This window comes from Pseudophryne corroboree, chromosome 1 (genome assembly GCF_028390025.1).
Source record: "Pseudophryne corroboree isolate aPseCor3 chromosome 1, aPseCor3.hap2, whole genome shotgun sequence".
NCBI lineage: Eukaryota > Metazoa > Chordata > Amphibia > Anura > Myobatrachidae > Pseudophryne > Pseudophryne corroboree.
This window is the reverse complement of record NC_086444.1, coordinates 509,007,716-509,025,803: the sequence shown is the minus strand read 5'-3', so window position 1 is coordinate 509,025,803 and position 18,088 is coordinate 509,007,716. Positions and strand designations below refer to the sequence as shown.

Genomic DNA, 18,088 nt, shown 5'->3' with positions numbered 1-18,088 from the left:
TTTATGCTGGAACGGTAAAATCATTAAAAAAAATGGCGTGGGGTCCCCCCTCCAAAGCATAACCAGCCTCGGGCTCTTTGAGCTGGTCCTGGTTCTAAAAATGCGGGGGAAAAATTGACAGGGGATCCCCCGTATTTTTAAAACCAGCACCGGGCTCTGCGCCTGGTGCTGGTGCCAAAAATACGGGGGACAAAAAGAGTAGGGGTCCCCCGTATTTTTAACACCAGCATCGGGCTCCACTAGCTGGACAGATAATGCCACAGCCGGGGGTCACTTTTATGCCGTGCCCTGCGGCCGTGGCATCAAATATCCAACTAGTCACCCCTGGCCGGGGTACCCTGGGGGAGTGGGGACCCCTTCAATCAAGGGGTCCCCCCCCCAGCCACCCAAGGGCCAGGGGTGAAGCCCGAGGCTGTCCCCCCCCATCCAATGGGCTGCGGATGGGGGGGCTGATAGCCTTTTGTGATAATAAAAAAATATTGTTTTTTCCAGTAGTACTACAAGTCCCAGCAAGCCTCCCCCGCAAGCTGGTACTTGGAGAACCACAAGTACCAGCATGCGGGAGAAAAACGGGCCCGCTGGTACCTGTAGTACTACTGGGGAAAAAATACCCAAATAAAAACAGGACACACACACCGTCGACAGTAAAACTTTATTTCATACGTCGACACACACATACTTACCTATGTTCACACGCCGACATCGGTCCTCTTCTCCATGTAGAATCCACGGATACCTGAAAAGAAAAGTTCAATATACTCACCTCAGCCATGGTCCAGAGATAAATCCACGTACTTGGCAAAAAAAGAAAACGCAAATACCCGACCACTGGACTGAAAGGGGTCCCATGCTGACACATGGGACACCTTTCCACGAATGAGACCTGTCAGTGACAGCTGTCACAGAAAGGTCTCTAAGCCAATCAGGAAGCGCAACTTCGTTGCGCTCACCTGATTGGCTGTGCGCTGTCTGTACTGTGACAGCGCATCGCAAAGCCGCTCCATTACTTTCAATGGTGGGAACTTAGCGGCTAGCGGTGAGGTCACCCGCCGGTCAGCGGCTGACCGGCGGGTGACCCCACCGCTACCCGCAAAGTTCCCACCATTGAAAGTAATGGAGCGGCTTTGCGATGCGCTGTCACAGTACAGACAGCGCACAGCCAATCAGGTGAGCGCCACGGAAGTAGCGCTTCCTGATTGGCTGAAGGGACTTCAGTGACAGGAGTCACGTGATGTCCCGGCATTCGGGAGAAAGGGGTCTGATGTGAAAGCATTGGACCCCTTTCAGTCCGGTATGGAGCGGGTATTTGCGTTTTTGCGTACCTGGATTTATCTCTCTGGACGTGGATTTATCTCTGGACGCTGGAAGGTGAGTATAATTTTTTCACAGGTACCCTCGGATCGTCGGAGACCGTGGCAGTCGGCGTGTCAACATAGGTAAGTATGTGTGTGTCGGTAGTGTGTAATAAAGTTTTACTATCAAGGTGTGTGTGTCCTGTTTTTATTTGGGTATTTTTTCCCCAGTAGTACTACAGGTACCAGCGGGCCCGTTTTTCTCCCGCATGCTGGTACTTGTGGTTCTCCAAGTACCAGCTTGCGGGGGAGGCTTGCTGGGACTTGTAGTACTACTGGAAAAAACAATATCTTTTTATTATCACAAAAGGCTATCAGCCCCCCCATCCGCAGCCCATTGGATGGGGGGGGACAGCCTCGGGCTTCACCCCTGGCCCTTGGGTGGCTGGGGGGGGACCCCTTGATTGAAGGGGTCCCCACTCCCCCAGGGTACCCCGGCCAGGGGTGACTAGTTGGATATTTGATGCCACGGCCGCAGGGCACGGCATAAAAGTGACCCCCGGCTGTGGCATTATCTGTCCAGCTAGTGGAGCCCGATGCTGGTGTTAAAAATACGGGGGACCCCTACTCTTTTTGTCCCCCGTATTTTTGGCACCAGCACCAGGCGCAGAGCCCGGTGCTGGTTTTAAAAATACGGGGGATCCCTGGCCAATTTTTCCCCGGATTTTTAGAACCAGGACCAGCTCGATGAGCCCGAGGCTGGTTATGCTTTGGAGGGGGGACCCCACGCCATTTTTTTTTCCGGGTTTTTCCCGTTTTTTACCGTTTTTTAAAATCGCGGCAAAATCCGCCAAATCGGCCGATTTTCGCCCGCGATTCTGGCGAATCCGTTTTTCATTGAATATGGTGAATTCCGGCAGGCACCTGCCGGAATTCACCTGGCGAATTGAGTCGAAAAAAAAAACGGCGAAAAATTGCCGCAATTCGCCGTGAATTGCATATACCTCTATGTGTCAAGTCACTATTATTCTATTTATTAAATCAAACGTATGTCTGTTAAAGAATGACAGAATTAATCTGCATCAATATAATCTATCTTTAGTTCCTTATTGGGAAAGTCTCATACTTTGAGATGTAATGTTTAGGGATCAGAATATGACATACAACATTTGTGTGTTGTCCAGTGAAATGATGCATAAATGTGGTATAACTGAGTGACAAGCTTTGATAGGATGATCAGTGCTTTAGAGGAGACATTGGAATAAATTTACTATACAGAGCTTTTCAAATACACTGTACAATTGACAGATTCAGGTACTGGATTTAATTGGGCAATTAAATTAGATTAAAAACAAAACACACCTAGTAGGGAATTCAATTTTCCTCAGTAATTTACCATGGGCTATTATGACCCCCCACCCACTCCCCACCCCAGGGACTATCTAATTAGTCCTGAAGGCAGCCCGACACCAGTATTTATCAGGGATTTTCTTTTCTGGACCCACAGAGGTGCCCCCCCAAAAGTGCCCTGTTTGTGTGATGGCAGCTGCACAAAAACATAGGTCCGGGAACTTATACCGGATCCAATGTGTTATCGCCTGAAAACAGAATATTTTACAGAGAGAAAAGGAGACACAATTCAATTCCCTGAAAAAAACATCGGGCAAAAAAAATCCCGAAAAATGTTTGAGGCTAATTCAATCCCCCCTAGTATTGTATTGAATTGAATATAAATGTCCCTTTAAATAAAAGTACCAAAAGTACCAAAACAATTGAAGAGGCTTAGTAAATTTAGCCCATCATGATCATATCTGTGCTTTCAACCTATTGCATTATCCTTAGGTCCATGCTGCAATGAAAAATGTAATTAAAGTTTCGTGTCCAGAGCAAATTATTTGTCTCTCCTTAAATTTCAAACTGGATCATTTATTGTAGTAATAATAATAATAAAAAAAATATGTACATCGGCCAACACTAACTACAGTGTAATACAGTAAATCATTTTTTATATATATTTTGAAATAGAAAAAGTAACCACAACTATTTTTTATTTTTTCCTTTGCTGCTGTGGGTTTCTTTGTTTTTTTTTCATTTTCTTTTGGTTTGTACTTTTTTGTTTTTTTTATTTTTGCTAATTTGTATGCAATGTGTCGGCACCATAACAATTAAATAATCTGGCAGTGATCATAGAACAATAACAAAAATCACTGAAACATAACAGTGATGATAAGCATACATTTCTCACAAAAGTATATCATCTTATTATTACCATTGCTTTTAAAGCATGCATTTACTGAGGCAACTGCATTGACAACACATGGTAAAAAAAAAATATATATGACAATACATCATGAAATTACATTCATCCTGAGCTTGCTTGACTGTGGTAGAATGCCCCTGATATACACAAAGTTTATTTGGATTTTTTTCTTATATAATATCTTTCTTTTGTTAGCTATACAAAGGCATATCTTCCCTTTTGTTTGTTTTTTTCCTTTTTGTTGCAAAAAGAAAAAAAAGATGAATGGTGGCACTGGAAGCTAATACAGAACAGACAGGTCAGGAATCATGCAGCAATTATGTTGTCATGTTTGTTCTTCCCTCATGATCAACAGAAGTGTGCGGTTGGCAGAGCAGGATTCAGACCTGAGAGCTCCTGTTTTGGAATACACTGAACAGGACAAGAGAGGCTTCTCAACAGACAGTAAACACAGGATATGTCAAGTACAGTTTATACAGTTTGTGCTCCGATAGTAAAGTCCTTCTGTGTCGTGCAAATTACTAAAGGTCTCCCAAGAAATAAGGGTGATCTCATTTGATAAATCTAACATTTTCAACTTAGGCAATATAATCAAAACCATTGGAAAGAGGCTTTATAGATATTTGTATGACTTAAAATGCATAAGACTCACATTATCTTGTCTCAACCATGAAGTATGAATGATATTGGGCTGAAATTCAGCATTTCATTTGCTCAAAAGTTAAAGAAAGTGATACTGAAGCTTGGCAGTGTCAGTGTTGGTTTATCATTTGATGTTCCATATTGTAAGATCATTGTGTTGTGCTAGAAAATGCTGTGGGTGGTCAACTATTACCATTCCATTTTTACTTTTACGTAGAAAACAGTATTAGATCTAGCTATGCTTACTTTCAAAACTACGAAAGGCTGTGGTTTTGGAAAGTCTTCTCATAGACAAGCTGTCCCCTCGACTCTCAGGCCTAGAGGACTTACTCCTTTGGAATGGGTTTCTAAGGCTTGCAGTGGTACGCTGCCTATCAAGTTTATCACTTATGGAATAGCTCATCTTTGTGTGTGCGTACATCACATTGGGCTCCTCTGCAGAATAACTATTTGCTCTTTCGATTTTTGGGAACGATAAGTTATTGAAGAGTGTTCTTGATGTTGAACTTTCATTGGAAGTTGAACATTTGTTTTTTCCTTCTGCATCAGGATCTTCATTGTCTGAGCTTGGATGACTAAGCTCAGCCTCTCTCTCTGGATGGCAGCACCCAGGATCTTCTACTTTCTCTCGAACACATCCTGGAGATGTTGATCTTTCTGCATTGGCCTGTGGAGTATTGTTTACACACCTGGTATCTATACAGTCTGTAATACTTGTGTATTCTGCAGTCTTTACAGGTACACAGAGATTGCTGTAATAACTTCTAGAGGGTGAAAACATGAAACTCTGTGACTTTACTATTGGTGTTTCCTCTAAAACAAAAGGTGCTGTTGCAAGGAATCGACTGCTTTTGGAACGTTCTAATGTGTGGTACATGGGATGGTCCACATCCCAGGGATTTTGGCCACATGGCATGTTTGTGTTTTCTGGAAGTGTGTCTGTTGTGCCTTCTTCATAACTGGGATTTCTGCTGCAGCTTCTCACACAGTGACTGGATGAACTGCAGCCTCGGCCTGCTGAAGCTGCATCAGCCACTTGATCACTGCAGGCTACATTCATTGAGCTCTCTCCACAGCCTAAACCAAACTGTGCCTCATCCATAGCTGAAACATATATATCTATGCAAGAAGAAGGCCTCCTCGAGTCGGGAGCTACTGACAAGGAGTTCAGTGGGGAAGGAGGTGGTTTGGTATCCTTAGATATGGAGTGTGAGCTTGTAGCTCTGTGTAGAGTTAATGTTTTTTCCTTAAAAAAACCTTCTATTTTTTCCAGTCCATTTTTGTCCTTTAAATTTGGTGCATAAAATGACTGACTTCTCATTCGAGGCATAAGGGTTGGAGATGTAGGAGACAATGGCTCTTCTCCAACAGGGTCTATGATCTCATGCAATTTGTATGTGTTTCCTTCTTGACTGTTAAAACTGCTCTGTCTTACAATATAGGCTGCATCAGTACAATCTGAGGATGTTCTAGATCTTGCTTTATTTGTCTCTACCTTATCAACTCCAGTGAGTCTTTCCATTGCTGTAGCCATTCTTCCCAGCAGCTCCTCAAGTTGGGCAAGTCTTATATCCACCGTTTGAAGGGAAGCCTTCATGAAGTGTTCCCGTTCATTGACTTCCTCAAGGCGCATGGACATATTTTCCACTCTGAAATAGAAAATAAAGGTAAACCAAAATTAAAGTACGTGGAATAAAACATAACTTTAAAAGCTGTCCATGCTTTTACCTTCTCTAAATTCTTTTGACTTATAAGCATCCCATGGAGAATATACAGTATATCAGAACACTCATAATGGGGCCCATTCATCATCACTAAACACATGCGGAAATGCTAGTTTACACATATTTTATGTAATGGGTTCTTTCATCATTGGGGGCAGGGTCGGCCCACCCATTACGCAGGTTACACAACCGAGTAAGGCACCACAGTGAGGAGGGCGGCGCCGCCGGCAGCCTGGAGTGGATCATGTCTAACCGGAAGTGGAAGCTCAAGCTGCATACATACCACCAGCTTTGGCAGTGGTGGCTCCTGGCAGAGACCTGCGGGAGGAGGGCCAGCTGGTGAGAGGGATGAGTAATAGGCCGGTCGGGTCCCCATGTAACTGGGCATAGTTGTAAGCATAGGCGTGCGCATGGGGGCACAGGCACCCCCTAATGTCCAGCACCCCCACACACTATGCCTGCTGCTCAGTCCTTCCTGACTCCTATTCTATCCCGTGCTGATAGTAGCAGGACGCGCAGCTGGAGGAGCTCTCAGCTCAGGCAGTCTGGACACCATACTGCAAGAAGTCTAGCAGGTAAAATGGGGGAATTGGAATTGTTAGCATCAAAGGCTGAGTGTGAAATTATAGGTATTACGGAAACATGGTGGGATGACTCTCACGACTGGGTTGCATACATGGAGGGGTATTCTCTTTTCAGGAGGGACAGGGCAAGCAAAATAGGAGGAGGTGTATGTCTTTATGTTAAACCATCTCTTAAACCACACTTAAAGGAGGTTATTTATGAGGGAACTGGCGATAAAGTGGAGTCACTATGGGTAGAAATTTCAAGTGGGGTTATTGATGCAAAAAAACTAGTCATAGGCACGTGCTACAAACAACCGGATATTAGCATACATGAGGAAGAACAACTCTTGCAGCAAATCTAAAGGGCTGCGGGATTGGGGGACATCATAGTGATTGGGGATTTTAATTATCCTGATATAAATTGGAGTAACGATTCATGTGTTAAAGCGAGGGGCAACAGGTTCTTAAATATGTTAAAAGATCATTACTTGTCTCAATTAGTCGAGGACCCGACTAGGGGTAAAACTACTCTGGATCTAGTAATTGCTAATAATGTGGACAATATATCTTACACTAAAGTTGGGGAGACTTTGGGTAACAGTGATCACTATATGATCACATTCGACATCAGTTTCAGGAAACACAGCTATAAGGGTTCAACCAAAACATTTAACTTTAGGAAGGCTAATTTCAGTATGCTGAGATGTGCACTTAAAGACATTGAGTGGGAATTTTTGTTTCATAACAAGAACACTTCGGAAATGTGGGATGCTTTAAAAGGGTTGCTAGATAGGCATGGGCAGTAAACGCAGGAGTACTAAACTCAAACCGATGTGGCTTAACAAGAAGGTCAAGGCAGAAGTGGATAACAAGAAGCGTGCTTTCAAAGCATTTAAATCTAATGGAAAGGAGGAGTCATTCAAGTATTACAAGGAATGCAATAAAAAATGGCAAAAAGCAATAAGAGCAGCTAAAATGGAAAATGAAAAGCAAATCGCTATAGAGAGTAAAACCAATCCTAAAAAGTTTTTTAAATACATAAACAGTAAAAAGTTAAAAAAGGAGAACATAGGTCCAATAAAAGATGAATTTGGAGTATTGATAAATGATGACAAAATAACAGCGGAAATATTGAACACATTTTTTTCATCAGTGTTCACCAGAGAAGAACTGATGGTGGGAGGAGTACATAAAGATAGTGACAGTAATGATGATTCGTGGTTAGATACCTGTTTAAGAAGAAGTAGTCCGGGAGAGACTAAGCAAAATTAAGATTAACAAACCACCTGGTCCTGATGGACTTCACACGAGGGTTCTTATGGAGCTTAGGTCAGAACTAGCAAGACCCTTATATTTGATTTTCAATAGTTCAATTAGATCAGGTATGGTACCGAAGGATTGGCGTATGGCTGAGGTAGTGCCATTATTTAAAAAGGGATCCAAAAATCATCCGGGTAACTACAGACCGGTTAGTTTGACGTCTATAGTGGGGAAAATATTGGAAGGAATTCTAAGGGATAGCATACAGGAGTAAGTTAATTAGCTTCTACGAGGAAGTGAGCAATAATCTCGACCAGGGAAAAGCAGTGGATGTGGTCTACTTAGATTTTGCAAAAGCCTTCGATACAGTGCCTCACAGGAGACTGATCATCAAATTAAAGGAGCTTGGCCTAGGAAAAACTGTTTGCACGTGGATAAGTAACTGGCTGGATAACCGGGTACAGCGAGTAGTGGTCAACGGGAAGTCCTCAAGCTGGACCCCAGTAGTCAGCAGAATACCACAAGGGTCTGTACTCGGGCTACTACTGCTCAACATATTTATCAATGACCTAGAAATAGGACTGGAAAGCACAGTGTCAATCTTTGTAGATGATACTAAACTGTGTAGGCCGGGTAATTAATTCGGAAAAAGACGTGGAGTCTCTGCAGAATGATTTATCTAAACTTGAAACCTGGGCGTCTAAATGGAGAATGAGGTTCAATATAGAAAAATGCAAGGTTATGCATTTTGGGACTAAAAACAAACTTGCATCCTACTTTTGGGGAAAGTCTAGGGGTAACAGTATTGGAAAAAGATTTGGGAGTACTCATTGATAATAGGTTTAATAACCGTACACAATGTCAAAGCGCAGTAAAAAAGGCAAGTAAGGTGCTAGCGTGCATGAAACGGGGAATTGAGACAAGGGACGAGGATGTAATCCTGCAGCTGTATAAATCATTGGTACGTCTGCACCTGGAATATTGTGTTCAGTTATGGGCACCACTGTATAAAAAAAGATATCGGTGAACTCAAAAGGGTTCAAAGACGAGCTACTAAATTGATTAAAGGGCTAGAGGGACTGGATTACGAGGAAAGGCTTACTAGGGTGAATATGTATACACTACAAAAGAGGCGCCTAAGAGGAGATATTATTAATATCTTCAAATATGTAAAGGGACATCACAAAGAGTTATTAGAGGAATTATTTATTAAAAGAACACAGTTTAGGACATGTGGGCACTCGCTGAGGCTGGAGGAGAGAAAATTCCGTACGCAACGGAGGAAAGGGTTCTTCACTGTTAGGGCAATAAGGATTTGGAATTCACTGCCAGGGAAGGTAGTAATGGCTGATTCTGTAAATGCATTTAAAAAAGGATTGGATAAATTTCTGACTGACAATGATATCCAAGGTTATAACATTTAAAATATTGACTTTGATAATCCGGGCATAACATGATTTATAGTTGTTACAGTAACTGGTCATAAAACATTACTTCAGCAGGTACATTATAATCAACACAACTTAATATAGGTTGAACACGATGGGCATTTTGCCTTTATTCAACCTCAATTACTATGTTACTATGTTACTATAAACAACTGCTCTGAAATGTAATTATTATTACAAATTGAAAGGGCAACAACATAGTATGTGGTCACCCTCATCTGTGTAGGAATGGGGGGGGGGGCAAGGGGGTGTCTCTCATTTTAGAGGCACCAGTCAATAGTATGGGTCGCTTAGCATTATCTATGTGTCTGGCTGCTCCCACTTAGGGCCTAGTAGGCACGGAAAGATCCAGAATGCTGTCATTTTTACAACTGATGGGGGGGAGAAAGGACCCAAACCAGTATAATTCCTAGGGTCCCAGGGATCTTAACCAGGTTCTTCTTTGCATAAATGACTGCTTTGAATACAATTATTATTACAAATTGAAAGGGCAGCAACATAATATGTGGTCGCCTTCATTGGTGTCGAAACGGGGAAGGGGGGTGGCGCAAGGGGGCACCTCTAATTTTAGAAGCACCATTCAATAGTCTGGGTCACTTAATGTCATCTATACGCCTGTTGTCTCTGGATGGAGATAATCCCCTTTCTGGCTGCTCCACTTCATCCTGGGCCTCCCCCCCTCCCCCCCGCCCCCCACACACCTGGATTTGACTCCTACAGTGTGTAGCAGGTTGCTCTAAGCTGGGATCCCCTCTTCCGCCTCAGCTTCCTCTTTGTTCCTTCTCTCTCCCCATCTTGGACCCAAACCCCCCTCCCTCCCACACAGCAACTCTCAATCCCCCACTGGAACTAAAAGCCAACCAATTAGAATGATGAAAGTACTGTAATTAATAAAAGAGCATTAAAATTGTAAAAATTAGAATGGACTGGAATTTTTTTTATTGAATTACAGTATAAAGAATGCAGCAAAATAAAAAAAATGAAGCAGAAAAATAGATTACAACAGATAGTCAAGTCTAATCCCAAACTATTTTTAAATATTATGTAAACAGCAAGAAAAATACAAATAATATTGGGTCTTTGAATGATAAAATAGAAAAAAATAATTGTAGGCGATAAAGAAAATATAGATCTCTCTGGACTCTCACAGCTGCATAGGAGATTTGTAGCTAGAGTCAGCACTTACTGCGGAGGCGCTCTCCGAACTCCCTGTATAAGAGTAATAAGCAGGGGCTTCACAAGAGGGGTTTCGGGGGGTGCTGACCGCAACCAGGAGTCACCCTTCCAGGGGGTGACACCACAATGCCAGCTCCACTGCAGTGCATGGTGACATTATGCTGAAGTGCCCTGCTCCTGTCACTGAGAAGAAGCTGACAGTGTAGTCAGTGTCTCCGGGAGTAGCATACCACTGGAGTGATGTAAACAGGGGAATTCCAGCAAGGACACATCCCTCCAACTATGCCATGCTCCTTTTCGGGTGCGAGCCTGACCCAAATGTGCTAACGTAACTATGTTGAGTATTTACTAAATTTAGGGATGCCTCCAAAGCTGAAATTAAAAAGGTAACAAAATGTAAATCAGTAAATTATAGCGTGTGACTGTCATTTTGAAGGATTCTGTGGGATACAAGTAGGAAAAGCTGCATAAAATAATTTCGTAACACAATGGGATAGATTTATCAAAGATCGGAGAGAGATAAAGTAGAGAGAGAATGAAGATCCCAATATCGGAGGGGGCAATAATTTTCACCCTCCCCTTCCCTAACCCATCCCCTCTCTGCAGCAGTTGTTAATGCTATGCCCCAGTGCCGTAACTAGGCATTTTAGCGCTGTGTGCAAGAAACAGCATTGGCGCCCCCCATGCAAGATAGGGGAAGTGCGCGCCATAGGCGCACGGAAAATATATAGGGGCGTGGCTTCATGGGGGAAGGGGCATGGTCACAAAATAATACCAATTCATACTACGGTGCACAGTAGTCTCCATTATTCAAATTACGCTGCACAGTAGCGCCACTACACCAGGTAGAGCCCCTTTTACACTTTACGGCAGCCAGTCCCCCTTTTTACACATTATGGCAGCCAGTCCCCCTTTTTACACTTTACGGCAGCCAGTCCCCCTTTTTACACATTACGGCAGCCAGTCCCCCTTTTTACACATTACGGCAGACAGCGTCCCCCTTTTACACATTATGGCAGACAGCGTCCCCTTTTTACACATTACGGCAGGCAGAGTCCCCTTTTTACACATTACGGCAGACAGCGTCCCCTTTTTCCACATTACGGTAGACAGCGTCCCCCTTTTTACACATTATGACAGACAGCGTCCCCTTTTTACACATTACGGCAGGCAGAGTCCCTCTTATTTACACATTATGGCAGTAGATTCCCCCTTTTTTACACATTACAGTAACAGAGTCCCCATTTATACACATTACAGTAACAGAGTCCCCATTTTTACATATTAAGCAGGCAGGGGGTGAGAGTGTAAGTGTGTGTTTTTTACTCGCCTATGGGATGGCTACAATCCAACATCCACAGAATGCAGGCTCTCTCCTTGGGGACGGCAGCTGCTGCGTCACTCCAGTGCCCTATACAGTGACAGCTACACACAGCCGGCGGCGCAAGCTGGACTCAGGGCCGGATTGGGGGGAGTGACGAAGCTCCGCAGCCCTTAACAGCATCAGCACAACACAGCCGGCGGCACAAACGGGACTCAGCACGGAGTGGGGGGATGACTGCTATGACGGCTGCGCAAGACCTCCGCTTCCACTCCCTTGCAGACACAGCAGGACTCGGGGACGGCGGCGGTAGCAGGACAGGGGGAAGATGGCGGCAGCAGGACAGGGAGAAGTCTGGCGCTGCCAGATGGCGTCTATTACAGCGCTCAGTGACGGGGACACAAGCGCCGGCGGAACAAAAGCGCAGAGGACACAAGAGGCAGTAAAAACTTGCTGGTGAAAATGGCCGTACGGGGGTGTGATGCCTGATGGTGCGCCTTCAGTGCATTTGCGCTGTGGGCAAGGCACCATCGGCACACACCTAGTTACGGCCCTGCTATGCCCCATAGTAGTGCTCTAGTTCATTTTTTGAACCCTAGTAATGCCCTAGTTCACGTTATATCACATTGTAGGACTGCCAGTACACATTATGAGACACAATGCCCCCAACTCATATTATGACATACAGTGTCCCCAGTTCATATTATACCACATTACAATGCCCCAGCTCATATTATGTAACATTATAATGCCCTCCAGTTCATTTTATACCACACTGCAATGAGCAGGTGCAGGGACATAACTAATTTATTGTAGGCCCCAATGCAAACGTTTATAAGGGTCCCTATATACCACCGATGGTGAAAAATGTATAAAAATATACTTTAGGGGAGATTCAAATGTTTGAAAAGTCAGTTGGGAGTCTGTTTTTTTCCTATCTAATAGACAGGAAAAAAACAGTCACCCAACCAACTTTTAAAACATTTGAATCTCCGCCTTTATGTTACTTTGACAGGGAAGGTGGCCCCTCTCAGCACTGGGCCCCATAGCAGCTGTACTCCCTGCACGTATGGTAGCTATGCCTGTGTATATAACACATGTAACTGTGACAGGGAAGGTGGCCCCTTTCAGCACTGGGCCCCATAGCAGCTGTACTCCCTGCACGTATGGTAGCTATGCCTGTGTATATAACACATGTAACTGTGACAGGGAAGGTGGCCCCTCTCAGCACTGGGCCCCATAGCAGCTGTACTCCCTGCACGTATGGTAGCTATGCATGTGTATATAACACATGTAACTGTGACAGGGAAGGTGGCCCCTCTCAACAATGGGCCCCATAGCAGCTGTACTCCCTGCACGTATGGTAGCTATGCCTGTGTATATAACACATGTAACTGTGACAGGGATGGTGGCCTCTCTCAGCTCTGGGCCCCATAGCAGCTGTACTCCCTGCACCCATGGTAGCTATGCCTGTGTATATAATACATGTAACTGTGACAGGGAAGGTGGCCTCTCTCAGCTCTGGGCCCCATAGCAGCTGTACTCCCTGCACCTATGGTAGCTATGCCTGTGTATATAATACATGTAACTGTGACAGGGAAGGTGGCCTCTCTCAGCTCTGGGCCCCATAGCAGCTGTACTCCCTGCACCTATGGTAGCTATGCCTGTGTATATAATACATGTAACTGTGACAGGGAAGGTGGGCCTCTTTCAGCAACGGGCCCCATAGCAGCTGTACTCCCTGCACCTATGGTAGCTATAACTGTGTATATAATACATGTAACTGTGACAGGGAAGGTGGGCCTCTTTCAGGTATAGGCCCCATAGCAGCTGCACTCCCTGCATCTATGGTAGCTATGCCTGTGTATATAATAGTGATGTGCACCGGAAATTTTTCGGGTTTTGTGTTTTGGATTCGGACGCGTTTTGGCAAAACCTTACCGAAAATTTTTTGTCGGATTCGGGTGTGTTTTGGATTCGGGTGTTTTTTTCAAAAAACCCTCAAAAACAGCTTAAATCATAGAATTTGGGGGTCATTTTGATCCCATAGTATTATTAACCTCAATAACCATAATTTCCACTCATTTTCAGTCTATTCTGAACACCTCACACCTCACAATATTATTTTTAGTCCTAAAATTTGCCCCGAGGTCGCTGGATGGCTAAGCTAAGCGACCCAAGTGGCCGACACAAACACCTGGCCCATCTAGGAGTGGCACTGCAGTGTCAATCAAGACAGGATGGCCCTTCCAAAAAATACTCCCTAAACAGCACATGATGCAAAGAAAAAAAAGAGGCGCACCAAGGTCGCTGTGTGACTAAGCTAAGCGACCCAAGTGGCCGACACAAACACCTGGCCCATCTAGGAGTGGCACTGCAGTGTCAGACAGGATGGCACTTCAAAAAAATAGTCCCCAAACAGCACATGATGCAAAGAAAAAAAGAGGCGCAATGAGGTAGCTGTGTGACTAAGCTAAGCGACCCAAGTGGCCGACACAAACACCTGGCCCATCTAGGAGTGGCACTGCAGTGTCAGACAGGATGGCACTTCAAAAAAATAGTCCCCAAACAGCACATGATGCAAAGAAAAAAAGAGGCGCACCAAGGTGGCTGTGTGACTAAGCTAAGCGACACAAGTGGCCGACACAAACACCTGGCCCATCTAGGAGTGGCACTGCAGTGTCAATCAAGACAGGATGGCCCTTCCAAAAAATACTCCCTAAACAGCACATGATGCAAAGAAAAAAAAGAGGCGCACCAAGGTGGCTGTGTGACTAAGCTAAGCGACACAAGTGGCCGACACAAACACCTGGCCCATCTAGGAGTGGCACTGCAGTGTCAATCAAGACAGGATGGCCCTTCCAAAAAATACTCCCCAAACAGCACATGATGCAAAGAAAAAAAGAGGCGCACCAAGGTGGCTGTGTGACTAAGCTAAGCGAGCCAAGTGGCCGACACAAACACCTGGCCCATCTAGGAGTGGCACTGCAGTGTCAGACAGGATGGCACTTCAAAAAAATAGTCCCCAAACAGCACATGATGCAAAGAAAAAAAGAGGCGCACCAAGGTGGCTGTGTGACTAAGCTAAGCGACACAAGTGGCCGACACAAACACCTGGCCCATCTAGGAGTGGCACTGCAGTGTCAATCAAGACGGGATGGCCCTTCCAAAAAATACTCCCTAAACAGCACATGATGCAAAGAAAAAAAAGAGGCGCACCAAGGTCGCTGTGTGACTAAGCTAAGCGACCCAAGTGGCCGACACAAACACCTGGCCCATCTAGGAGTGGCACTGCAGTGTCAGACAGGATGGCACTTCAAAAAAATAGTCCCCAAACAGCACATGATGCAAAGAAAAAAAGAGGCGCAATGAGGTAGCTGTGTGACTAAGCTAAGCGACCCAAGTGGCCGACACAAACACCTGGCCCATCTAGGAGTGGCACTGCAGTGTCAGACAGGATGGCACTTCAAAAAAATAGTCCCCAAACAGCACATGATGCAAAGAAAAAAAGAGGCGCACCAAGGTGGCTGTGTGACTAAGCTAAGCGACACAAGTGGCCGACACAAACACCTGGCCCATCTAGGAGTGGCACTGCAGTGTCAATCAAGACAGGATGGCCCTTCCAAAAAATACTCCCCAAACAGCACATGATGCAAAGAAAAAAAGAGGCGCACCAAGGTGGCTGTGTGACTAAGCTAAGCGAGCCAAGTGGCGGACACAAACACCTGGCCCATCTAGGAGTGGCACTGCAGTGTCAGACAGGATGGCACTTCAAAAAAATAGTCCCCAAACAGCACATGATGCAAAGAAAAAAAGAGGCGCACCAAGGTGGCTGTGTGACTAAGCTAAGCGACCCAAGTGGCCGACACAAACACCTGGCCCATCTAGGAGTGGCACTGCAGTGTCAGACAGGATGGCACTTAAAAAAAATAGTCCCCAAACAGCACATGATGCAAAGAAAAAAAGAGGCGCACCAAGGTGGCTGTGTGACTAAGCTAAGCGACACAAGTGGCCGACACAAACACCTGGCCCATCTAGGAGTGGCACTGCAGTGTCAATCAAGACAGGATGGCCCTTCCAAAAAATACTCCCCAAACAGCACATGATGCAAAGAAAAAAAGAGGCGCACCAAGGTGGCTGTGTGACTAAGCTAAGCGACCCAAGTGGCCGACACAAACACCTGGCCCATCTAGGAGTGGCACTGCAGTGTCAGACAGGATGGCACTTCAAAAAAATAGTCCCCAAACAGCACATGATGCAAAGAAAAAAAGAGGCGCACCAAGGTCGCTGTGTGACTAAGCTAAGCGACCCAAGTGGCCGACACAAACACCTGGCCCATCTAGGAGTGGCACTGCAGTGTCAATCAAGACAGGATGGCCCTTCCAAAAAATTGTCCCCAAACAGCACATGATGCAAAGAAAAATGAAAAAAAAAAGAAGTGCAAGATGGAATTGTCCTTGGGCCCTCCCACCCACCCTTATGTTGTATAAACAGGACATGCACACTTTAACAACCCATCATTTCAGCGACAGGGTCTGCCACACGACTGTGACAGAAATGACTGGTTGGTTTGGGCCCCCACCAAAAAAGAAGCAATCAATCTCTCCTTGCACAAACTGGCTCTACAGAGGCAAGATGTCCACCTCATCATCATCCTCCGATTCCTCACCCCTTTCACTGTGTACATCCCCCTCCTCACAGATTATTAATTCGTCCCCACTGGAATCCACCATCTCAAGTCCCCGTGTACTTTCTGGAGGCAATTGCTGCTGGTGAATGTCTCCACGGAGGAATTGATTATAATTCATTTTAATGAACATCATCTTCTCCACATTTTCTGGAAGTAACCTCGTACGCCGATTGCTGACAAGGTGAGCGGCTGCACTAAACACTCTTTCGGAGTACACACTGGAGGGAGGGCAACTTAGGTAGAATAAAGCCAGTTTGTGCAAGGGCCTCCAAATTGCCTCTTTTTCCTGCCAGTATACGTACGGACTGTCTGACGTGCCTACTTGGATGCGGTCACTCATATAATCCTCCACCATTCTTTCAATGGTGAGAGAATCATATGCAGTGACAGTAGACGACATTAATCGTTGGCAGGTCCTTCAGTCCGGACCAGATGTCAGCACTCGCTCCAGACTGCCCTGCATCACCGCCAGCGGGTGGGCTCGGAATTCTTAGCCTTTTCCTCGCACCCCCAGTTGCGGGAGAATGTGAAGGAGGAGATGGTGACGGGTCACGTTCCGCTTGACTTGACAATTTTCTCACCAGCAGGTCTTTGAACCTCTGCAGACTTGTGTCTGCCGGAAAGAGAGATACAACGTAGGTTTTAAATCTAGGATCGAGCACGGTGGCCAAAATGTAGTGACCACCCGTGAATCCTGGTTCAGCGAATTAAGGGCTCCATCCACAAGTCCCACATGCCTAGCGGAATAGCTCTGTTTTAGCTCCTCCTTCAATGTCTCCAGCTTCTTCTGCAAAAGCCTGATGAGGGGAATGACCTGACTCAGGCTGGCAGTGTCTGAACTGACTTCACGTGTGGCAAGTTCAAAGGGTTGCAGAACCTTGCACAACGTTGAAATCATTCTCCACTGCGCTTGAGTCAGGTGCATTCCACCTCCTTTGCCTATATCGTGGCCAGATGTATAGGCTTGAATGGCCTTTTGCTGCTCCTCCATCCTCTGAAGCATATAGAGGGTTGAATTCCACCTCGTTACCACCTCTTGCTTCAGATGATGGCAGGGCAGGTTCAGGAATGTTTGGTGGTGCTCCAGTCTTCGGTACGCGGTGCCTGAACGCCGAAAGTGGCCCGCAATTCTTCGGGCCACCGACAGCATCTCTTGCACGCCCCTGTCATTTTTTAAATAATTCTGCACCACCAAATTCAAGGTATGTGCAAAACATGGGACGTGATGGAATTTGCCCAGATGTAATGCACGCACAATATTGCTGGCGTTGTCCGATGTCACAAATCCCCAGGAGAGTCCAATTGGGGTAAGCCATTCTGCGATGATCTTCCTCAGTTGCCGTAAGAGGTTTTCAGCTGTGTGGCTATTCTGGAAAGCGGTGATACAAAGCGTAGCCTGCCTAGGAACGAGTTGGCGTTTGCGAGATGCTGCTACTGGTGCCGCCGCTGCTGTTCTTGCTGCGGGAGGCAATACATCTACCCAGTGGGCTATCAGTCATACAGTCCTGAGTCTGCCCTGCTCCACTTGTCCACATGTCCGTGGTTAAGTGGACATTGGGTACAACTGCATTTTTTAGGACACTGGTGAGTCTTTTTCTGAGGTCTGTGTACATTTTTGGTATCGCCTGCCTAGAGAAATGGAACCTAGATGGTATTTGGTACCGGGGACACAGTACCTCAATCAAGTCTCTAGTTGGCTCTGAATTAAC

At 45.5% G+C, this 18,088-nt stretch overlaps 1 protein-coding gene across 3 annotated transcripts in view; it reads right to left on the bottom strand.

The window, feature by feature from the left end:
• Positions 1 to 18,088, bottom strand: part of TRPM3 (transient receptor potential cation channel subfamily M member 3) — a 694,734-nt gene that overhangs the window by 15,863 nt on the left and 660,783 nt on the right. For 2 of the 3 annotated variants that reach the window (XM_063913889.1, XM_063913890.1), the window contains one exon: positions 2,761 to 5,843. In XM_063913889.1, the coding sequence (XP_063769959.1) occupies positions 4,427 to 5,843 (1,417 nt within the window). In that variant the 3' untranslated portion in view covers positions 2,761 to 4,426. Of the gene's footprint in view, positions 1 to 2,760; positions 5,844 to 18,088 lie in introns of those variants that run through there. The other variant, XM_063913891.1, reaches the window with a different exon arrangement.